Below are 21,559 nucleotides of genomic sequence, written 5' to 3' on the forward strand. Positions count from 1 at the left end.
ATATTAGACTAGTACAATAAAAAGGTATCATCTTATTTTCCATTTTCAAGTTCCTGAACTGAGCATATGCGGGAGGGCCGGCATTGGCGGTTGAAGCATGGTGCTGAGTGCTGCACTGCTCATATAGTGAACCTCTTCAACTAGTGGGGCTTGGGCAGCTTCACCAGCAAATCAACCAGGGCCACAATTTTGGAGTGGGCTTAAGCTCAAAGTGCGTGGGCCGAGGCCTCCTCACGGTTATGTCCCTGTGGGGGACAGATGTTGGATAGGGGGTTTAATAGCGTGAACAGAAACACTCCCTCTTATCAATCCCTGCTGTCACTAGTGTAAATAAACTATTTTCTGGAATGGCTGTGGGATTGAGGTTTGCCAGGGGCCATGAGGTAGAGTGGGCGGGGCTGGGTTATGTACTAAAATCTCCCTCAAAAATCAGGACCCCTTGGCATCTGAATTACTTTTTTGTCCTTGCTGTTGCGAGATCTAATTGACCACCTGTTTTTGTTCTCAGTGAGCCTGGTAGGTAGAGATTCCCACATGTGAGAATTATAGGCCTGCTTGACCTCAGAGAAAGCAAAGATACTTAACATGTAGCAGGTATTCTCTGAGGACAGCAGGCCTTATATTCTCACATACCCTCCCACCTCTCCTTGAAGTTGTCTCCTTTTTTTCTTATGCCTTATGTTGTTCTTCTGGTCCTGCGCGTTCAAGGCAGGTGAGAAGGTGGTCACACATGCTCGGTGGGGCATGTCTTGCACTCAAAAACCTATTAAAGCTTGCTACAAGCTCCAGAGCCACATGTGAGAATATAAGGTCTGCTGTCCTTGGAGAATACCCGCTACAGGTAAGTATCTTCACTTTATCTTATAAAGCAGTTGAGTTGGTACTGTGCAAGGAGATTTTTAAGATCCAGTTACAGAGGTAAAATAGGTTACTCTCAATAATGGGAGCAGTATGGTGTAACAGCCTGCCAAGAGAGATTAGGATGGAGCTGAAATATGGGAGGTTCCCATATTAAGAACGGTAAAGGTTCAGCTGTTCTTTTAGGCTAGAGAAGGGTGTTCTGCTTAGAAGATGGTAGCTGTACATTGGGCTATGAGTGTCAGGTTTTATTTTGAGTACTGCATAACTTGTGATTTGAATTATAAATGTTAGTTTTGACAATATATAAGATTGTGATGTAGATATACACCTGGTTAGGAGCTGTTCAGTTACAATCTAAACCAACTGAAGGCTCTAAGGGATGATGCAAGCAGGTTAAGGTAGATTGAATTGCAATAGTGCCAATATAAGCACCCTTACTCATCAGAACTGAGTAAGGGTTCAAGCTTCTATAGAAGTCACAATTTGAGTATAATTAGTTGTGGATGACAGTATCAGCCCACAGATTCATAGATACTAGCATATCAAAACCACAACCAAGTTTCAGATGTCAGAAAGATGGGTAACACTATGCCACTAATCTGTAGGGAGAAGGGGACAGCTAAGGGAGCAAAATATTTAGGGTGCAGTTCTATAAAGGTCATCCAGATTTGGGCACTAAACTAGAGGGCACCCAAAATGAATTCTATAATTGCATTCGGGTGCCCTGATTCCGTTACAGAATATAATGTGGGTCAGCATTTGAATGCCAACAATTAGGCGCTATCACGCCTTGTAAAGGGCAAGCATAAATGTTGTGCAGTGAGACCTAGTTACTAATAATTTTGGCTTTTATGTACCCTGCTTTAATGGTTGGCCTTAAGCGGGTTATCAAATAAAATAACCTTGATAATAGTTGCCCAGTTTTATAACTTCCCCTTTAATTAAATATAAAACACGTCTAGAAACTGAAATCACTGCTTTATGTAATAAAAGTGAGCCAGTATAGGACAATGAAGCCGTTGTAACATCACTGATAAGGTTGGCTCTTATTGGTGGAATGAGTCATTATGACATCACAATATCAGCTCATAAGTACGCAAGTATTGCCATACTGGTACAGACCGAAGGTCCATTAATCCCAGCATCCTGTTTTCAACAGTGTCCAATCCAGGTTACAGGTACCTGGCAAGATCCCAAAATAGCACAATACATTTTATGCTGCTTATCCTACAAATAAGCAGTGGATCTTCCCCAAGTCCATTTTAGTAATGGCTTATGGACTTTTCTTTAGGAAGCTATCCAAACCTTTTTAAACCCCAATAAGCTAATTGCTTTTACTACATTCTCTGGCAACGAATTCCAGAGTTTAATTACATGTTGAGTAAAGAAATATTTCTCTGATTTAAATTTACTACTTTGTAGGTTCATTGCGTGCCCCCTAGTCCTCGTATTTTTGGAAAGAGTAAACAAGTGATTTACGTCTACCCATTCTACTCCACTCATTATTGTATAGACCTCTATCATATCTCCCCTCAGCCGTGTTTTCTCCAACCTGAAGAGCCCTAGCCGCTTTAGCCTTTCCTCATAGGGAAGTCGTTCCATCCCCTTTATCATTTTTTTGTCACCCTTCTCTGTACCTTTTCTAATTCCATCATATTTTTATTTGAGATGCGGTGACCAAAATTGCACACCATATTTGAGGAGTGGTCACACCATGCAGCGATACAAAGGCATTATAATGTCCTGATTTTTGTTTTCCATTCCTTTCCTAATAATACCTAACACTCTATTTGCTTTCTTAGCCGCTGCCGCACACTGAGCACAGGGTTTCAACATATCATCAACAATAGCGCCTAGATCCTTTTCCTGGTTGGTGACTCCTAATGTGGAACCTTCCATTATGTAGCTATAATTTGGGTTCCTCTTCCCTACATGCATCATTTTGCACTTGCTCACATTAAACGTCATTTGCCATTTGGATGTCCAGTCTCATAATTGTTCACAATCCTTTTGTGATTTAACAACTTTGAATAACTTTATTTTGTCAGCAAATTTAATTACCTCACTAGTTATTCTCATCTCTAGATCATTTATAAATATGTTAAAAAGCAACAGTCCCATCACAGGCTCCTAGGGAACCCCCACTATCTTCCCTTCACCATTGAGAATGCTGACCATTTAACCCTACTATCTGTTTTCTGTCTTTTAGCTAGTTTTTAATCCACAATAGAACACTACTTCCTGTCCCATGACTCTAGTTTCCTCTGGAGTCTTTCATGAGTTACTTTGGCAAACACCTTTTGAAATCCAGATACACAATATCAACCTGCTCACCTTTATCCACATGTTTGTTCACCCTTTCAAAGAAATGTAATAGATTGGTGGGGCAAGGTTTTCCTTCACTAAATCCATGCTGGCTTTGTCTCATTAATCCATTCTTTTGAATATGCTCTGCAATTTTGTTCTTTATAATAGTCTCTACCATTTTGCCCAGCACACCAACGTCAGGCTCACCGGTCTGTAATTTCCCATATCACCTCTGGAACCTTTTAAAAAACCGGCATTATACTACTAATCATCATTCTATAGCATTGGTCACCCTCCAATCTTCCGGTACCATGCTTGATTTTAAAGATAAATTGCATATTACTAATAATAGTTCTGCAAGTTCATTTTTCAATTCTATCAGTACTCTGGGATGAGTACCATCCGGTCTAGGCAATTTGCTACTCTTTAATTTTGTCAAATTGCCCCATTACATCCTCCAGGTTTATAGAGATTTCATTTAGTTTCTCTGACTCATCAGCTTTGAATATCATTTCTGGCACTGGTATCTCTCCCAGATCTTCCTTGGTGAAGACGGAAGCAAAGAATTCATTTAATCACTCTTCTATGGCTTTGTCTTCCCTGAGTTCCGCTTTTTCCCCTTGGTCATCTAAGGGAGGAAGTTATCAACAATGGCTACTGTTAAGATATGTTATTTTACCACAGGTTCCATTTTATGCAGTGAGACCTAATTTCTAATAACTGGAGTTAACAGTAACATACCACATCTTAGCAGCAGCCCAGATTGATAACTTCCCCCTTGTCAGCTGTTGTTGAACAGAAAAATTACCACAGGATTCATTAACCTGTAGTACCTTTTTATTCTAGGTTAGTGAATCCTGTGGTAACTTTTTTCAGTTGTCTTTTAATGTAACTCTTCCTGGTGCGTAGAAAGTAATCTGGTGAGAATCAGTTTTGCTGATTGTAAAATGTGAGACTTGTAGTATGTGTGGTTCTGTCCTATTTTAATGTTGTTTTTTAATTTGTAAACCGCTGTGATCTTATGTATTAAGCTAAGCAGTATAGCAAATTAAATAAACTATAACTTTTATTTTGCGTTGCAGTAGCCAGGAATATTTTTGAAAGTATGGGGCCACAATATAAGAAAAATAGGACCCTTGGTCTCTCAACTCACTCTGTATCCCCAGCACCATTTTTCCTTCCCCTCCCCCAACTACTTTTCAGAAAATTCAGGGTAGCCCCTTCAGTCCCCCCCACCCTGATCCATTTATTAAAAAAAAATCAAGGTCTTCCTGGCCCTGTTGTTTCCCCCAACTCCTCCGTGGCACATACTTGAGGATATCTGCCTTCCCTTATTTCTCAGTCTGACCCTGAGTAATAAGTACATAAGTAATGCCACACTGGGAAAAGACCAAGGGTCCATCGAGCCCAGCATCCTGTCCACGACAGTGGCCAATCCAGGCCAAGGGCACATGGCGGCAAGCTTCCCAAACGTACAAACATTCTATACATGTTATTCCTGGAATTGTGGATTTTTCCCAAGTCATTTAGTAGTGGTTTATGGACTTGCCATTTGTCAGCAGCTGGGGATCACTCCTGTTCCATCCTGCCCACCAGAGGTCCATCGGTATGTACCAGGGGAGTGCAGAGGATGGGGCCAGGGAGACCCTAATTTTCTTAAAAGGGATTGGAGGTGGGAAGGACCTAGGTGCCACCTCACTGCTCTGAAAAGCACCAAGGGGTAGGGCAGTGATGGCGAACCTATGGCACGCGTGCCAGAGAGGGCACGCAGAGCCCTCTCTGTTGGCACGCGCACTGTCGCCTCAGCCAGAGTCGTACTGCCACTATGAACTGCTGGTGTGATCGCGCTAGCAGTTCAAAGTTGTGTCTGAGCAGAGGAGAGACCCACCGGAAGTTCGTTCCCTCCTCCCTTCGAGTTCCAGGCCCCCTCCTTCCGAATTTTAAAAGTCATCTTTTTACCTCGTTGGGGTTAGGGCGGCAGCATGCAGGCTCGGCTCGGTGCTTAGTTCAGTTTTCCCTTCTCTCTCTCTCAGCTCTGGTCCTGCCCTTGCGGAAACAGGAAATGAGGGTGGGACCAGAGCTGAGAGAGAGAGAAGGGAAAACCGAACTAAGCACCGAGCCGAGCCTACATGCTTTTTACCGCTGCTGCCGCCCTAACCCCGATGAGGTAAGATAGATGACTTTTAAAATTTGGCGGGAGGGGGCCTGGAACTCGAAGGGAGGGAGGGGGGGCCCTGGAACTGAGAGAGAGGGAGGGGGACCCTGGAACTGTGAGGAAGGTTAAATTGCCCTTGTTGGCACTTTGCGATAAATAATTAGATTTGGGTTGCTGTTTGGGCACTTGTTCTCTGAAAGGTTCGCCATCACTCTGGTAGGGAGTACCAAAGGGGAGCTATTTATTTTTCTAAGGCATCTGCAATAGGTTGAGGATCTCAAGGGGTTGTTCATGTTTTCTAAGGAGTCCTTTTACTAATGTGTGTTTGCCACAGTTTACAATGGTGTACCGCGGGGCACACTGAGGCTTCCTGTGGTAATTTTTGAATGTGCAAATGCAAACCATCTGCTCAAATATTTTTGTGGAGGGGGCGTGTCTAGAGGATGGAGGGTGGGTTTATCTGTGTATTAAGTTAATGCAGCTACATTGCTGTGCAGTAACTGATTATTGCATGACTATCATGTGAGCCCTTACCTCCTTCAGAATAGGTAGAGGTAAGGGTTCATGTACAAATCTTTTTTAATGGTCACGTGCTAATGGGAAAATTAGTGCATGGCTATTAATACAAAAAATGGAAAGTGCAGCCATTTTACTGCTGTGGTAAAAATGGTCTTAGCATGCGGGAAAGACCCACATAAGGGCACGCTAAGGCCACTTTTTACTGCAGATTGGGAAAAGGGCTTTAAGGAATCAGAGGTTTAAAGGAGTTTTCTAACCAGGTCACCCCTTTAATTTGCTCCCCAAGAGAAATGGCTTTTTACTCCCAGAAAGAAAAGTTAACAAGACCCCTTGAAACTGTTAACTTTCTATGAATAACAGAGCTTGTGAAGCTGAACAAAAGTTGCATCATTCATTTTGCATAATAATGAGCTTCTTTGCATGCCTCATAATTATTTAATATGTGTTGTGGTAGAATTTGCTTAACCGCCTTTTGCACTAATGGACATCGAGGTGGTGTACATTAATAAAATAAACCAGAGAAAGTACATGAGGAAATAATTACAGAAAACTAGACATCTTAAGGCTATACCCCTACCTCACAGGTTGAACATCTGCCGAAGAAACATGTTTTTAATCTACTTTAAAGTTTAAAAAGAATCTTCAGAACATGGGGGGAGTAGGGACACATGGACGTAAAGTGTCTGGCTTTAAGCTTTGTGCTTGGCAGTAATACACGTCATTGCCAAAATGGAGCTTAGTAAACAGAAGAAAGCACAAAACTTTCCCATTGATATCAGAGATTAGAAGAAAACCTCTTGATTAATCTTCTATACCCACCTCAGTCCTCTTAATTTTAGAGGAAAAAAGTACCTCAGAATTAAAGCCCAACAAGAAAATATCAGTAATGGGCACTGTAGGAGTATTCGCCTGCTGTCTCACCTTTGCTGGTCTGGGGCCTATACCAGCCTGAACCATTCTTTACAACAATATGGATTCTACAACCTGTGGCTTGAATACATCTGTAACCATCAGAAACTAGCTTTTCTTCAAAGGAAACTTACTGCTGGGCATACCATGATAACTTCATCCAAGGACACATTATTTGCTGCAAACTAGCCTCCAGTTATCTCCTGGGAAAAGCGGAGGAAAACAAAGGAATCCTGTTTAGAAGGAATGGATCTACGGAATCTTAGTGGAGATTGGGTGGCGACGCAGGTATTTGGAGAGTAAAACCGGTGCAGAGCGGACTTCTACGGTCTGTCCCCTGATCGTGACTGAATAGATATGGATGGGCTGGAGTGTAAATTTTAAGGGGCTTCAACGTTAGCTTCAGAACTTTTAGTACAGGAACAGTGGTGGGCAGACTTTTACGATCTGTTCCCTGCGAAAGGCAGGGAAAAATCAAACTCGGGTATACATATAAAGTATTACATACCATGTAAAATGAGTTTATCTTGTTGGGCAGATTGGATGGACAGCTCAGGTCTTTATCTGCCGTCATTTACTTTGTTGCTATGAGGAGCGCACCTCATAGTGATCATGGCTCCAAATTTTTAATGAGAATTAAGAGGGAGGTTTGCTACCATGTGCTACTGTCTGATAAGAGTTTCTAAAGCTCTCTTCATGACCACGAATTCCGCTGGACAGAATTACACCATTGTGATTGGTCCATAGGTATCATCTGACCCAGAAAGATGCCAGTGTTGGACTGAAGAGGAAGAAGGAGAAGGAAGAAGACCAGAAGACTGGTTGGTGGATAGATGGCCATGAGAGGAGCGAGAGATTGATTTTCTAAACACACCAGTGAACTGTATACCTTGTAACAAACTGACAAGGTTAGTTCAGCTACAATACTAGGACTACCCGAAACGCTGATCAGTACAGAGTAAAGACTGGATTTCATTCCGGGACTGAGATAAGACTCGCTGGGGCTTCAGCTTGAGTCTCAATGGTGGAATCCGATTCTTCACCCATTGAAAGTCTGCAATGTGGCTTCAGGGTGAGATAACAGGGTTTACTATCTATGGTTCAGGGTTTAGTTAGTCCATGATTTTATCTGTGATAGATTGGTTTTTCAGGACTGGTGGTCAGTGAATCATTAGCTGCTAAGAGTATTTTGCACAAGACATATTAGTTGTGTAAGTTCTTTGTTGATGTCCCATTGTTATATTCCTAATGATATTCGAATGTCTCGCACAACTCTGTACAATGTAATCCATAACCAAGTTGTAACAAATGTATTTCCATTATTCATATCTTATTGTAAGCCACACTGAGCCCGCAAAAAGGTGGGAAAATGTGGGATACAAATGCAATAAATAAATAAATAAATAATAATCCTTAGGATATTAGTGGTGTGATCAGTTGTATTATTACTTATTCATGTAGTTTTTGACTAATTATATATATATATATATATATATATATATATATATATATATAGAGAGAGAGAGAGAGAGAGAGAGAGAGAGAGAGAGAGAGAGAGATCTTGGTGATAATCTATTTTTATAATACAATCTTATTTTTGCAAATTTGTTTTGCAATTTGCCACAAATAATTTTTTATATTTTCTAGTAAATAATAATATATCTTCTCTGTGGCATTATTCCTTTCATTGGTCCAGCTAGTTAGCAGAGCAAAGGGCCACTTAGGTACTGTCATATCATTGAGCAGACGAGTCCAGAATAATTGCTTTTGTGTGTGATTATCTGATATAAAGTACCTTACAGCATAAAGGAGGGAAATCAGTAAATGGCACTGGAACTTAAGTGTCAAAACATTCTGCACTAAACGCTATTCTATAAAGAGTGCCTTAAGTAAAGTAGTGTTTTAGTGTGGAACCCATGCCTAGTTTTGGGGTGCTGGATGTACACCTGGTGTAAATGTCATCCCTTTTATCTGTCATATCTGCAATCTTTCACTTTCCACTGTGACTGTTCCTGATACCTTTAAACATGCCGTAGAAACACCACTCCTTAAAAAACCTTTATTGGACCCTACCTATCCTTCCAACTATCACCCCATCTCCCTCCTCCCTTTCCTATCCAAGATACTTGAACGTGCTGTTCACCGCCGTTGCCTTGATTTTCTTTCATCTCAAGCTATTCTTGATCCACTTCAATCTGGCTTTCGCCCCCCTTCATTCAACTGAAACAGCGCTTGCTAAGGTCTCCAATGATCTGTTCCTGGCCAGATCCAAAGGTCTCTATTGTATCCTCATCCTTCTCGATCTATCTGCTGCTTTTGACACTTGATCACAGCCTACTCCTTGATACTCTGTCCTCACTTGGATTTCAGGGCTCTGTTCTTTCCTGGTTTTCTTCTTCTCTCTCCCAGCGTACCTTTAGCGTATACTCTAGTGGATCCTCCTCTACTTCTATCCTACTGTCAGTTGGTGTACCTCAGGGATTTGTCCTGGGACCTCTTCTTTTCTCCATCTATACTTCTTCCCTTGGTACTCTGATCTCATCCCATGGTTTTCAGTATCATCTTTACGCTGATGACTCCAAGATCTACCTCTCCACACCAGAAATCTCAGCCGAAATCCAGGCCAAGGTATCAGCCTGCCTGTCTGACATTGCTGCCTGGATGTCTCAGCGCCATCTGAAATTAAACATGACCAAGACTGAGCTTCTTATCTTTCCCCCTAAACCAACCTCTCCTCTTCCCCCATTCTCTATTTCTGTGGATAACACTCTCATCCTTCCTGTCTCATCAGCTCGTAACCTTGGGGTCATCTTTGACTCCTCCCTCTCCTTCTCTGCACATATTCAGCACTGCTAAAACCTGTTGTTTCTTTCTCTATAATATCACCAAAATTCGCCCTTTCCTTTCTGAGCACACTACCAGAACCCTCATCCACACTCTTATCACCTCTCACTTAGACTATTGCAACTTCCTTCTCACAGGTCTCCCACTTAGCCATCTCTCTCCTCTTCAATCTGTTCAAAATTCTGCTGCACGACTAATATTCCGCCAGTGTCGTTATGCTCATATTAGCTCTCTCCTCAAGTCACTTCACTGGCTTCCTATCCGTTTCCGCATACAGTTCAAACTCCTTTTATTGACTTGTAAGTGCATTCACTCTGCAGCTCATCAATACCCAGTGCATCTTTTCTAGCAAAAAAGGTGCCGGTACTCAAATGCCAGGCCACCCTTCAAGGGTGGGGGTGATCACTCAGGAACCCACCCACAACAGCCAGGCCTCCTGCAACCAGTCACAGAATCTATGACAAGGCAGAATTGTTGTGTAGAGCCTGAGCTCTTTCATTAAAGCTTGGGGTCCATGGGTCAATTTTAGCAGACAATGGAAAAGGTGCCGGTACTCAGTACCCCCTCAAAAAAAGCCCTGTCAATACCTCTCCACTCTCATCTCGCCCTACACTCCTCCCCGGGAACTCCATTCACTGGGTAAATCTCTCTTCTTTGCACCCTTCTCCTCCATCGCTAACTCCAGACTCCGTTCCTTTTATCTTGCTGCACCATGTGCCTGGAACAGACTTCCTGAGCCGGTACGTCAAGCTCCATCTCTGGCCGTCTTCAAATCTAAGCTAAAAGCCCACCTTTTTGATGCTGCTTTTAACTCCTAACCCATATTCACTTGTTCAGAACCCTTATTTTATCATCCTCACTTTAACATTCCCTTATCTCTTGTTTGTCCTGTTTGTCTGTCCTAATTAGATTGTAAGCTCTGTTGAGCAGGGACTGTCTCTTCATGTTCAAGTGTACAGCGCTGCGTACGTCTAGTAACGCTATAGAAATGATAAGTAGTAGTAGTAGTAGTGATAGGTAGTAGTAAATCCTGGCACCTAAGTAATTCCGCGTGCAACTTTGTGAAATGGCCCCGACAACCCTGGACATGCCCTCTTTTGAATTATGTGCCATGCCTTATAGAATAGCACGCATCCATAAGCACATGCAGATTTTAATGCGTGCCAATTGACATGCAATTTATTTGCATGTGGACCTCAGAAGCGCGCCCAAAGTTGGTTGCACATCTCTGGGTGCCATATATAGAATCTTGGGGAAACTCTCTCATTGGTCCTAAAAAAACTCTTTGATCAAACCACTTTTACTTAAATGCTTGTAATGTCTATGAAATTCTGTTACATACTTATTTTTGATATTCAATCAAAACTGTACAACAAATTCATAGCTTTCAGTATCCAATGGAGGTCTTCAGTATGCAAATTTCAGCTGCACCAGGGGCACTGTTGCAGTCCTCTGTTCACAATGTATCAAGAATGCTGCTTCATTCCTATTATTTCTCCGACTCATTGTAATACTTAAGATGATAGAAGAGATTTGATGCAAATTCTCAAGACAGATCATCCAATCCACATATTCCAATCCCCAGCAACTAATCAACAGTCCTTACCACCCCCCCTCCCCTCTTTTTACCAGGCCGCACGACAATGCCGACACAGCCTCTACACTTTGAATGAAATGTGCTGGCATGAAAGAAGAGGTTAGTTATTAAAAAAAAAAAAGCCAATCAATTGTTGTTCTTGGCTGATTAAAAAACCAATTTGCAGTCATGAGCCCAGAGGTAGTTCTAGCTTCCGGCAATTAATATGCCTGGCGGTAATCGGACAGGTTACTGCCAGAGCCCCTACCACTTCCTTAGTAGAAGGCATGGTAAGGGCTCCCCCAGAAAAGTGCCATTCACCAATGCCTTGGTTTAGTGCACAGCCAATTCCTTTATAAAAAAAAACACCAGTTGTAAAAGGGGGCCCCGGCACGCAGCAAACCCATGTGCCTACACCACCACAGACCCCCTTTTACCGCCGCTTGGTAAAAGGGCCCCTATATGCATTACATCTATCTAGCTGCACTGCATGTATATCCATTTGTGCTCCAACAGAGCAAATATTTGATTGCAGGTCAAGAGTGAATACGATACAGAATTTTTTAGACATTGGAATCATTTATGTAAAAGTGGATTTCAAAGAGTATTTTGGTCCAATGAAAGAGACAATTTATGCCCCTTAACAATATTTTCTGATTGGGCGTTAATTCTGAGGTCCTTTTCTGCTGTGCTGGTGCAGAGGATTATTGGACTGATTTCAATGGCTAAATTTTGTACTATGTTTTGAGTTATTTTATTTGCCAACCCTTTTTGTTAGTAACATGTGAATGTGTGCTAAATAAATAGATCCATACGTTTGTACCTCTTTACACTGAAAAGTTAAGTGGCTTGCTGAAAGTTACAGCATATGTCAGTGAGATTTGAACTCTTACTTCCCTGTCCTTTGCTTGCTGCTCCAGACTATAATCTCAGTGAAGGAAGATTACTTTAGGATTCAGCTCTGTGCAATATCGACCAAGCTCCTTCACTGTGTTCCGAGAAAGATCATTTGTATTGTGTTTGGCATGCCCAATCATTTTGAAATGATGGTGCCTATAAAGATTATGTAAAAGAGAGTGTCTGCCCAAATGATTGAAGAGTAGTAAACAGGAAAAGAGAGAACACATTTGACTGATATCTAAATGTTTCAGAGTACAATAAGTATGGTTCGTCCTATACCCTGTAGTATTTTGATATTGACTTATTTTTTACATTTCAGTGTACTCCATAGCATACTGTAATCTTTGTGCATCAGTACACTTTTCTGTACTCAGATGCTATAATCTCATTTTCAGTCCTGTGGGTGTGTAATTATATACAGTAGACATAAAGTACTTATTAGCTATAATTAAAATGAACACAAAATGGAATGTAAAAAGGTGTTAGAAGCATAACACATGAAAATAGGGCAAATAATAACAATGTTAACAAGGGATACATCTAAATTACTGTGGTCTTAAAGCACCAATGATGTTAATGGCTTTGGAAAAAACTACAGACTGACAGCAACATATGAAAAAACAAACACCTTACTTTTATTAAGTTCCCTAACATGATAAACTTGGGATTTAGTGGTGGTCATGGAGACTTAGATATAGTTATCCTGGACAATAGTACATTCAGGAAGGAGAGGGTTGGAAGAAAGGGGAAGAGGTGTGAAAAATATATTTTTTAAAAATGTTAAAATAACAGAACTACAGAATCTACCAGGTAAGGAGAAGGCACTATGGATTAATCTGGAAAGAGGGAATGAAATATCTATTTCTCAGAGGACAAGCAGGCTCTCATATTCTCATGTGTGTGTAGATGCTGATCTGCGTCTTCCGGTCCGGCATTTATGCCCAAGAAAAAAAACAGAGCTTTGTGAAGCGTGAGCTCATTCATTCAGCTCTCAGCACAGGCAGGTACTTGCAGAGGAACTCTCCACCCTTCTGAAGGCCAATACAGTCAAACCCTTTCCACCAGGGGAAGAAGGGCAGGGATTCTATTCCAGGTACTTCCTTGTGCAAAAGAAGACAGGGCAGGATGCATCCCATCCTAGACCTAAAGGCTCTGAACAAATTTCTAGTCTGAGAGAAGTTCAGGATGGTTTCCCCGGGCACCCTTCTCCCAATGATTCAGGAAAATGATTGGCTGTGCTCTCTGGACTTAAAGGACACATATACTCATATCCCGATACTTCCTGCCCACCAGAAGTATCTTCACTTTCGGCTGGGAACATATCACTTTCAGTACCGTGTGTTGCCTTTTGGCCTCATGTCAGCTCCCAGGGTCTTCACCAAGTGTCTAGCAGTAGTCACAGCATCGCTATGCAGACTGGGAGTCCATGTGTTCCCGTATCTCAAAGATTGGCTGGTGAAGAGCACTTCAGAAGACAGTGCTTGGGAGTCCATGTAGATGACTTCGGGTGCTAGAACTACTAGAATTTGTTTTAAACTACCCCAAGTCTCATCTGCACCCTGTACAGAAATTGGAATTCATGGGAGCCCTGCTCGACAAGCAGAAAGTTCGAGCCTGTCTCCTGGAGGCCAGAGCAAACAATTTAGTCTCGCTGGCTTCTAAGGTTCAAGCCTTTCATAAGTACATAAGTATTGCCACACTGGGACAGACCAAAGGTCCATCAAGCTCAGTATCCTGTTTCAAACAGTGACCAATCCAGGTCACAAATACCTGGCAAGATCCCAGAAAAGCTCAATACATTTTATGATTCTTATCCCAGAAATAAGCAGTGGATTTTCCCAAGTCAATTTAATAATGGTCTATGTACTTTTCCTTTAGGAAGCCGTCCAGACCCTTTTTAAACCCCGATAAGCTAACTGCCTTTACCACATTCTCTGGAAACGAATTCCAGGTCATAGCTCAGCAGATTTTAAGATTTCTGGGCCACATGGCCTCCACGGTGTATGTTACACCCATGACACGTCTTCACATGAGACCAGCTCAATGCACCCTGGATTCTCAGTGGTACCAAGCCACGGGAAGCCTGGAAGATGTCATCCAAGTGTCCCCAGAGCTTGTCGCTTTCTTCAGTGGTGGACAATTCAATCCAATTTGATTCTGGGACTTACATTCCAAATTCCCCAGCCGCAAAAAGTGCTGACGAGGGATGCATTTCTCCTGGGATGGATGGGGGGGGGGGGGTCATGTCAATGGATTTCACACTCAGGGAACTTGGTCCCTCCAGGAAATGAGTCATCAGATCAACATCCTGGAGCTCCGAGTGGTCTGGAACGCTCTAAAGGCTTTCAGAGATTGGCTGTCCCATCAAATTATTCTCATTCAAACAGACAGTCAAGTTGCAATGATTACATCAACAAGCAGGGGGCACCGGATCATGCCCTCTGTGTTGGGAAGCTGTCTAGATTTGGCATTGGGCTCGCCTGCATGGCATGTTCCTTTGAGCCACTTATCTGGCGGGCAAAAACAACACCCTTGCTGACAGACTGAGCAGGATAATGCAACTGCACTAGTGGTCTGTTCACATGGGCATGGCCCGCAAGATCTTCAGAGCATGGGGCACCCCCTCGGTGGATCTTTTTGCCACACAGATCAACTACAAGGTCCCTCCGTTCTGTTCTGGGCTTCAGGTCCATGACAGACTAGCATCAGATGCCTTCCTCTTCAATTGGAGGACAGGTCTCCTGTATGCTTATCCTCTGATACCTCTAGTAGGAAAGACTTTGTTGAAACTCGAGCAAGACCATGGAACCATGATTCTGATTGTGCCATACTGGCTGAGACAGATTTGGTTCCCTCTTCTTCTGGAATTATCCTTTGAAGAACCGTGGAGATTGGAATGTTTTCCGACCCTCATCACTCAGAACAAAGGGTTGCTTCTACATCCCAACTCCAGTCTCGAACTGTCACAGCTTGGATGTTGAGAACTTAGAATTCACTTCCTTGAGTCTTTTGGAGGGTGTCTCCTGGGTCTTGCTGACTTCCAGGAAAGATTCTACTAAGAGGTGTTATTCTTTTAAATGGAGGAGGTTTGGTGTCTGGTGTGACAGCAGGGCCCTAGATACTCTTACTTGTCCTACACAAACGTGTAGAAGGTAAGCCTATCTCTGGACAGCCTTTAGTTGTTCGCTTCATGAGAGATTTGCTTTTGTCAAAGCCCCCTGTCAAACCACCAGTGTCATGGGATCTCAATGTCATTCTCACCCAGCTGATGAAAGCTCCTTTTGAGCCCTTGCCATCTGAAGTACTTGACCTGGAAGGTCATTTCTTGGTGGCTGTTACTTCTGCTCGTAGGATCAGTGAGCTTCAGGCCTTAGTAGTGGGTGCACCTAATACTAAGTTTCACTACAACAAAGTAGTCCTCCCCACGCACCCTAAGTTCCTGCTGAAACTGGTGTCAGAGTTCCATCTGAACCAGTCAATTGTCTTGCCAACATTCTTTCCCCGACCTCATGCCCATCCTGGCGAAAGCAGCTTGCACACTTTGGACTGCAAGAGAGCATTACATGGAGCAGACACGGCCCCATAGACAGTCTGCCCAGCCTTTTGTTTCTTTTGATCCCAACAGGATGGGGGTCGCTGTCGGGAAATGCACAATTTCTAATTGGCTGGCAGATTGCATTTCCTTCACTTATGCCCAGGCTGGGTTGGCCTTAGAGGGTCATGTCACGGCTCACAATGAGAGAGCCATGGCGGCGTCAGCCTCCATTTAGGAAATTTGCAAGGCTGCAACATGGTCTTCAGTCTACACATTCACATCTCATTACTGCCTTGAACAGGATATCTGATGCAATACTCAGTTTGTGCAGTCAGTGTTGCAGAATCTGTTTGGGGTCTAGAATTCGACTCCACCCTCTTAGGCCCATTTTTATTCTGTTCCAGGCTGCACTCTCATTTAGATTGTATATAGTTTCAGGTTAATCTGTTTTATGTCCTCTCTGTTGAAAGGCCCAATTGACCACTGTTTGTTGTTTTGGGTGAGCCTGGATGCTAGGAATTTCCCACTTGTGAGAATATGAGAGCCTGCTTGTCCTCAGAGAAAGCGAGGATACTTACCTGTAGCAGGTATTCTCTGAGGACAGTATGCTTCATATTCTCAGAATCCTGCCCACCTCCCCTTGGAGTTGTCTTTTTCATTATTTTATTTATTTTGCTTTACAATTAAAGTGAGAGGGCCGTGTTCTTGTGGTGGGCGGGAAGGCACTCGAGCATGCGCAGTGGAGCACAGCTCACACTTCACAAAGCTCTGTGTTTTTTTACTTGGACATAAATGCCAGACCGGACAACGCGGATCGGCATGTACCCACACATGAGAATATGAAGCCTGCTGTCCTCGGAGAATACCTACTACAGGTATTCATCTTTGCTTTACTATGATGTGGTATACAGACCTCCCTCTCAGGCAGAAGAAATAGATAGAGATTTTTTTTGAAGATATTCATAATATTGCTGTGAAAGAGGAAGCGTTATGGACATTCTGGTTGTGGTGGTGTTTAGAATTAGGGAGATTCTGGATTCTCTATAGGGAGAATTGTTTGGCAACTTATAATGCAACTTGCACAGAAGGGGACAGTACTTGACTTGGTGGTGATGAATGGGTTGAGGGATTTTGTTGTGTTGCTGTTACTGAGATGACACCAGAATTTGAATAATTTGAAAATGTATTTGGGCTGTAAGGGGAAATATCCTATTTCTGTATAAACGTTTCTTGATGTTGACAGTAAGTTTAAAGTGAATTTTTCTACCATTCAATGCCATATCAAAAAACTGAATGCAAACATACCACTTCTAGATTTCTCACTGCTGAAGTGAGTGATTAAAAGTTTTAAAATAAAAAATAGAATTTAATAACTTTAATTATAATTGTTTCTACAATGAAATAGATTCTTTTTGACAATTTTTTACATTTCCCTTATATCATTTAAAAATGAAATATTTAGAGGTTTGGTTTTTTTTGTTCAGCTTTGAATTTTACCACCTCTATAATAAAGATGTGCAGTAATTTCCCACTTGTGAGAATATGAGAGCCTGCTTGTCCTCAGAAAAAGCGAGGATATTTACCTCGCTTTCTCTGTAAGCCGCATTGAGCCTGCCATGAGTGGGAAAGCGCGGGGTACAAATGTAGCAAAAATAAAATAAAAATAATACCAACACCATTCACTCTGAACGGGCTTTGTCAGCATTACCACACTGGCAGCCGCTAACTTGGCTTTGTAAAAGGTGGGGGTGGTTAATGCTCAGTGTCTTACACATGAACATTGTCAAGTGTGTCACAAAAGAAAATAGGTTGAGAACCACTGAATTGGTTAGACATTTCTTGGAGGGTGGTGAATATGTGGAACAGCCTCCTGGTGGAGGTAGTGGATACAAAACCTGTATCTGAATTCAAGAAAGCGTAGGATAAGCATTGGGAAATCTTAGGGAGAGGAGGTGTGGATGGGCCATTTGGCCTTTATCTGCCATCATTTTTCTATATCTATATAGGATGCTCTTAATAATGGCTTTGAAAATATCAGCTTTAAAAAAAGGTTGCAGCTTATGGAAAGCACAACTGTGGAAGTCTTTCTCAGGCTCTCAGGTGTGATCAAGTGATTCCTCTTATTTAACAGCAGTGACTCCAATCATCTATAGATGTAAGTTCAAGGTCCTGTTGTTAACACATCAAACCTGTTTTAGTGGTTCTCCTATTTTGTTTCCTTACACACGTCTGTGACTCTATGCTCTTCCCAGTACAGCTTTCTGTCTCTCCACTGTCAAAATCTCACCTGGAGTCAACCTGACACACTTCATAACTGGCTCCTTTTCTGTGGGATTTGCTCCCTATTGGCTTGAGAACAGAAACTTTATATCTGAAATTTGGAGCAGGTCTAAAAAGATGGTATTTCACCCAAGCTTTTAACACAAACTATGTGTCTTTTATTTCTGCTGTTAACCAAAACTGGTCAGGCTACTGCTTGGTTTTCTGCCTCTCTTCAGGAAGTCTTGTCTGTCCGTCCATCCTTCTCTGGGCATTTGTGATGTGATGTTTGTGCCTCCTTTGAGGTTTGCCCATCATTTCTCCGTGTATTTGAATTGTATTTATTTAATTTATTTCTTTGCCTAACAATATTTGATTACACACCTCCCTGCTAAATGTCCAAGATACGTGTATGTACACATATACACACAGACACACACATGCATATATCTATATCTAACTGTCTATATGATTTCCTAGCTCAAGGAAAAAAAAAGCAAACTCAATACCCAGCCCCCTAAACCGCTTCTATCCACAACTTCCTCACAGAGACACAATAACCAGAGCGAAAAGTTAACCACCCTCAGTTAGTGATGTTAGTTTTCATGTTTTTACTTTGCATTTGTAGATCTCTTTGCTGTTAGGCCTTCAAAAGGTAGTTAATCAAATCGAATAAATATGAACACACTGATTCAATAGTTATGTCATGCATATGACCATCATAAAATGTAATGATGAATAGCTTTAATATTTTTTTATTTGGTCAGTAGGCAATGGCTAATCACAAAAGACCCATAAACTCAAGCTCAGCCAGTGGTCAAAACTGTGGAACAGCTATCAGAAGGTCATCAATGCATTTGCAATATACCAGCTTAGAAGATGTATCAGTCAGAGGATACCTGGATGAAGCCAGCAGATCATTAAGTCCACCATACTATATGCCAAAGTAAGAATTTCAGTTTTTTTAAAACAGGAATACAAGAATCAAGGGGATGTATTCACCCAAATTTCTGACTTAAACCGATTTCAAGTCAAAAATATATAGAACACGTTTGCATCCCATGTTAAATGTGACCTAGATATTTTGCATAGCTCAAAAACAAGTGGGGCAAGCATGAAGAACATGGCTCATGAAATTCTTTCCATCCCTTCTGTGTGTATACATACACCTGTATGTGCTTGTATTTGCATTGCATGAATGTGTGTGTGTGTGTGTGTGTGTGTGTGTGTGTGTGTGTATGTATGTGTCTGGGCTGGTATGTCTTTTTATGTTTATACCCATAGGCATGCATGTGTGTGTGTGTGTATATATGTATGTGCATAAATGCTCCAAGTGACTAACAAAAACGCAAAAAACACTGCAAACAAATGAACAATTACAGCAAATTGCATGAATATTTGATATAACAATGGCATAAATAACAATAATAAGCTAATAAGACTCTTCACCAATTTATCCAGCTCCTCGCCAAACAACAAAGAGTCCTTGAAGGGAAATTTACTCAACCTTTGCTTAGATACTGTGTCAGTTGACCAACCATGTAGCAAAAAGATCTTCTGGCCACCATTCCCAAGGCCATGGACTTTGCCGACAGTTTGATCAAATCATAAAGGGCATCCACTAGGAATGCAGAACCCATCTCAATTTTAGCAACCTCTTGGTCCACCACTGAAAAGTCATGCACCATCCTATCCAAAACCTTCTCAGCCCAATGAAAACATGCCCTAGCTACTAAACCCCCACAAATAGCCGCTTGTACCACTAGGGCTGACATGTCTCCATCCTGCAGTCCTGAGGGTCCTTCAAAGACATATTACCATCCACAGGCATGGTAGTCTTCTTAGTTAACACAGAAACTAGTGTGTGTGTGTGTGTGTGTGGCTGTTTCCCATGGCACTCAAGGCTCCCCTCCCACGAGTGGACTGAGGCACTCAGAAATTAGCACAACTCTGTAATAGAGGAGGAACGGGGAGATTAGAGGGGAGGGACTTGGCCTGAGTTTAACACCCCTGGGGCACCAGAAACCCCCTCAGGCCTCAGCCTCTGCTAAAAAGTATGAACACCAAAGAGAGCACAGATGCACTAGGAATAGAACTGAATCTTTCTAGCTTCTGGAAATTAAAGTCAGAGTCTGTTGAATCCTAAAAGAAAACCAGAGTCAATCCTAAACGCCTGAGTCTGAAGCACATCTGACAGGGCCCCCATAAAGTTTTGAACCCTAGGAACCCATGGAAGACATCTGTTACAGGTGAGCAGTGATGATATCCAATGTTCATTTGGAATTTCCTTCTCTTGACTTGACACTGCCCATTATTTCAGATGGCTAAAAGTGTATATGCTATGAATACATACAGGCTTTTCCTATAGAGAGGGCAGTCTACACTAATCAGCCCATGATATTGCTTGGATAAATTCAAGTGTATCTGAATACATCATTTTGATTATTACAGTTTCTGAAATGCAATTGTGAACATATGAGGTGTAACTGGATGAGTGTATTGGGGAGACAGTTCCTAGTGACAAGAAAGGGAAATTTTATATTGTTTCAAGCTGCATTTAGTCATATTTTATTGAGTAAAGAAATTACTGAGTATTTAGAATTCTAGTACATATGTACCAGCGCTGTTCTGCAAATACCCACTTAACTTACATAGCATGAATTTGCAAGGGATGCGGCATGAACAGGGCTTCTATTGTGCGACTAACTTAAAAGAATACTGTAAATTATGTGGGTATCTGTCACACTTAGATACTAAGAAATAACCCAGTTCTATGGCTGGTATAAGTGTTAAGCACGTATACATAGGCGGTCGGTGGCCCAACTGTTTGGGGAGGCTAAAGGGGGCGGGGTTAAGGTGGGACCAGGGGTGGAGCTTAAATCCATAATTGTCTGATAACACGCAGAAAAAATAAATAAATAAAAATAAAAGTCACAATTAATACCTTTTATTAAATTCAGATATAAGATTTGTATCATATGTCAAAGAATAAAGTGGTTGCTCAAAGCATATACTAACCACAATCGCTCAGCTGCAAAACACTATGCACAACTTTGTCCAAAAACACACTCAGAACCTTACTGTACCATAAATATTACACTGGGCAGACCTAATACACCAATATACCACCCATACAGAAAATGCAGACCGTCAACAATATGAAACAAGGGATCATATCATCACAATTCTCATGTAGAGCCACAAAACACCCTAATTCATGTTTAATGTGGGATAAAATGCCATAAATAAGTAAATAAATATAAACTTTTAATGCTGAGCACCTGATTCTCAAAGTGGACATATTCCAAACACTATAATGAAAATAAAATGATCTTTTCTACCTTTGTTGTCTGGTGACTTTTTCTGATCATGCTGGCCCAGTATCCGTTCTGCTGCTATCTGTCCTCAGTGCAGGTCAGAAAATCATCCTCCTTAAATATCTCCCTGGCAACCCAGGACACCTCCAGCCAACCCCTCCTGCTTTCCCAGCAGTAAGGTAAAAAAACCATAAACCAATTTCTACAACTGCTAGAGGGCTTTCATTGCAGCTCCTGCTGTGAGGATGGGGGTAAATCAACAATTTAATCCCCTCAGAGCAGCTGGACTCCACAGCTGATCCATTCTGCTGCAGCAGGGGGGAGGCTTAGCCTCTCCAAGCCTCTTATACCGGGCGCCTATGCAGGTATATACCCGG

At 42.0% G+C, this 21,559-nt stretch overlaps 1 protein-coding gene across 1 annotated transcript in view; it reads left to right on the plus strand.

The window, feature by feature from the left end:
* The window catches only part of DCDC1 (doublecortin domain containing 1), a 556,169-nt gene that overhangs the window by 39,639 nt on the left and 494,971 nt on the right, over positions 1-21,559 (plus strand). Inside the window, exon 3 of the mRNA XM_030200682.1 lies at positions 18,636-18,811. Coding sequence (XP_030056542.1) covers positions 18,639-18,811 — 173 coding nt within the window. The 5' untranslated portion in view covers positions 18,636-18,638. The remainder of the gene's footprint in view (positions 1-18,635; positions 18,812-21,559) is intronic.

The sequence above is a fragment of the Microcaecilia unicolor genome, chromosome 4, assembly GCF_901765095.1.
Source record: "Microcaecilia unicolor chromosome 4, aMicUni1.1, whole genome shotgun sequence".
Lineage (NCBI taxonomy): Eukaryota > Metazoa > Chordata > Amphibia > Gymnophiona > Siphonopidae > Microcaecilia > Microcaecilia unicolor.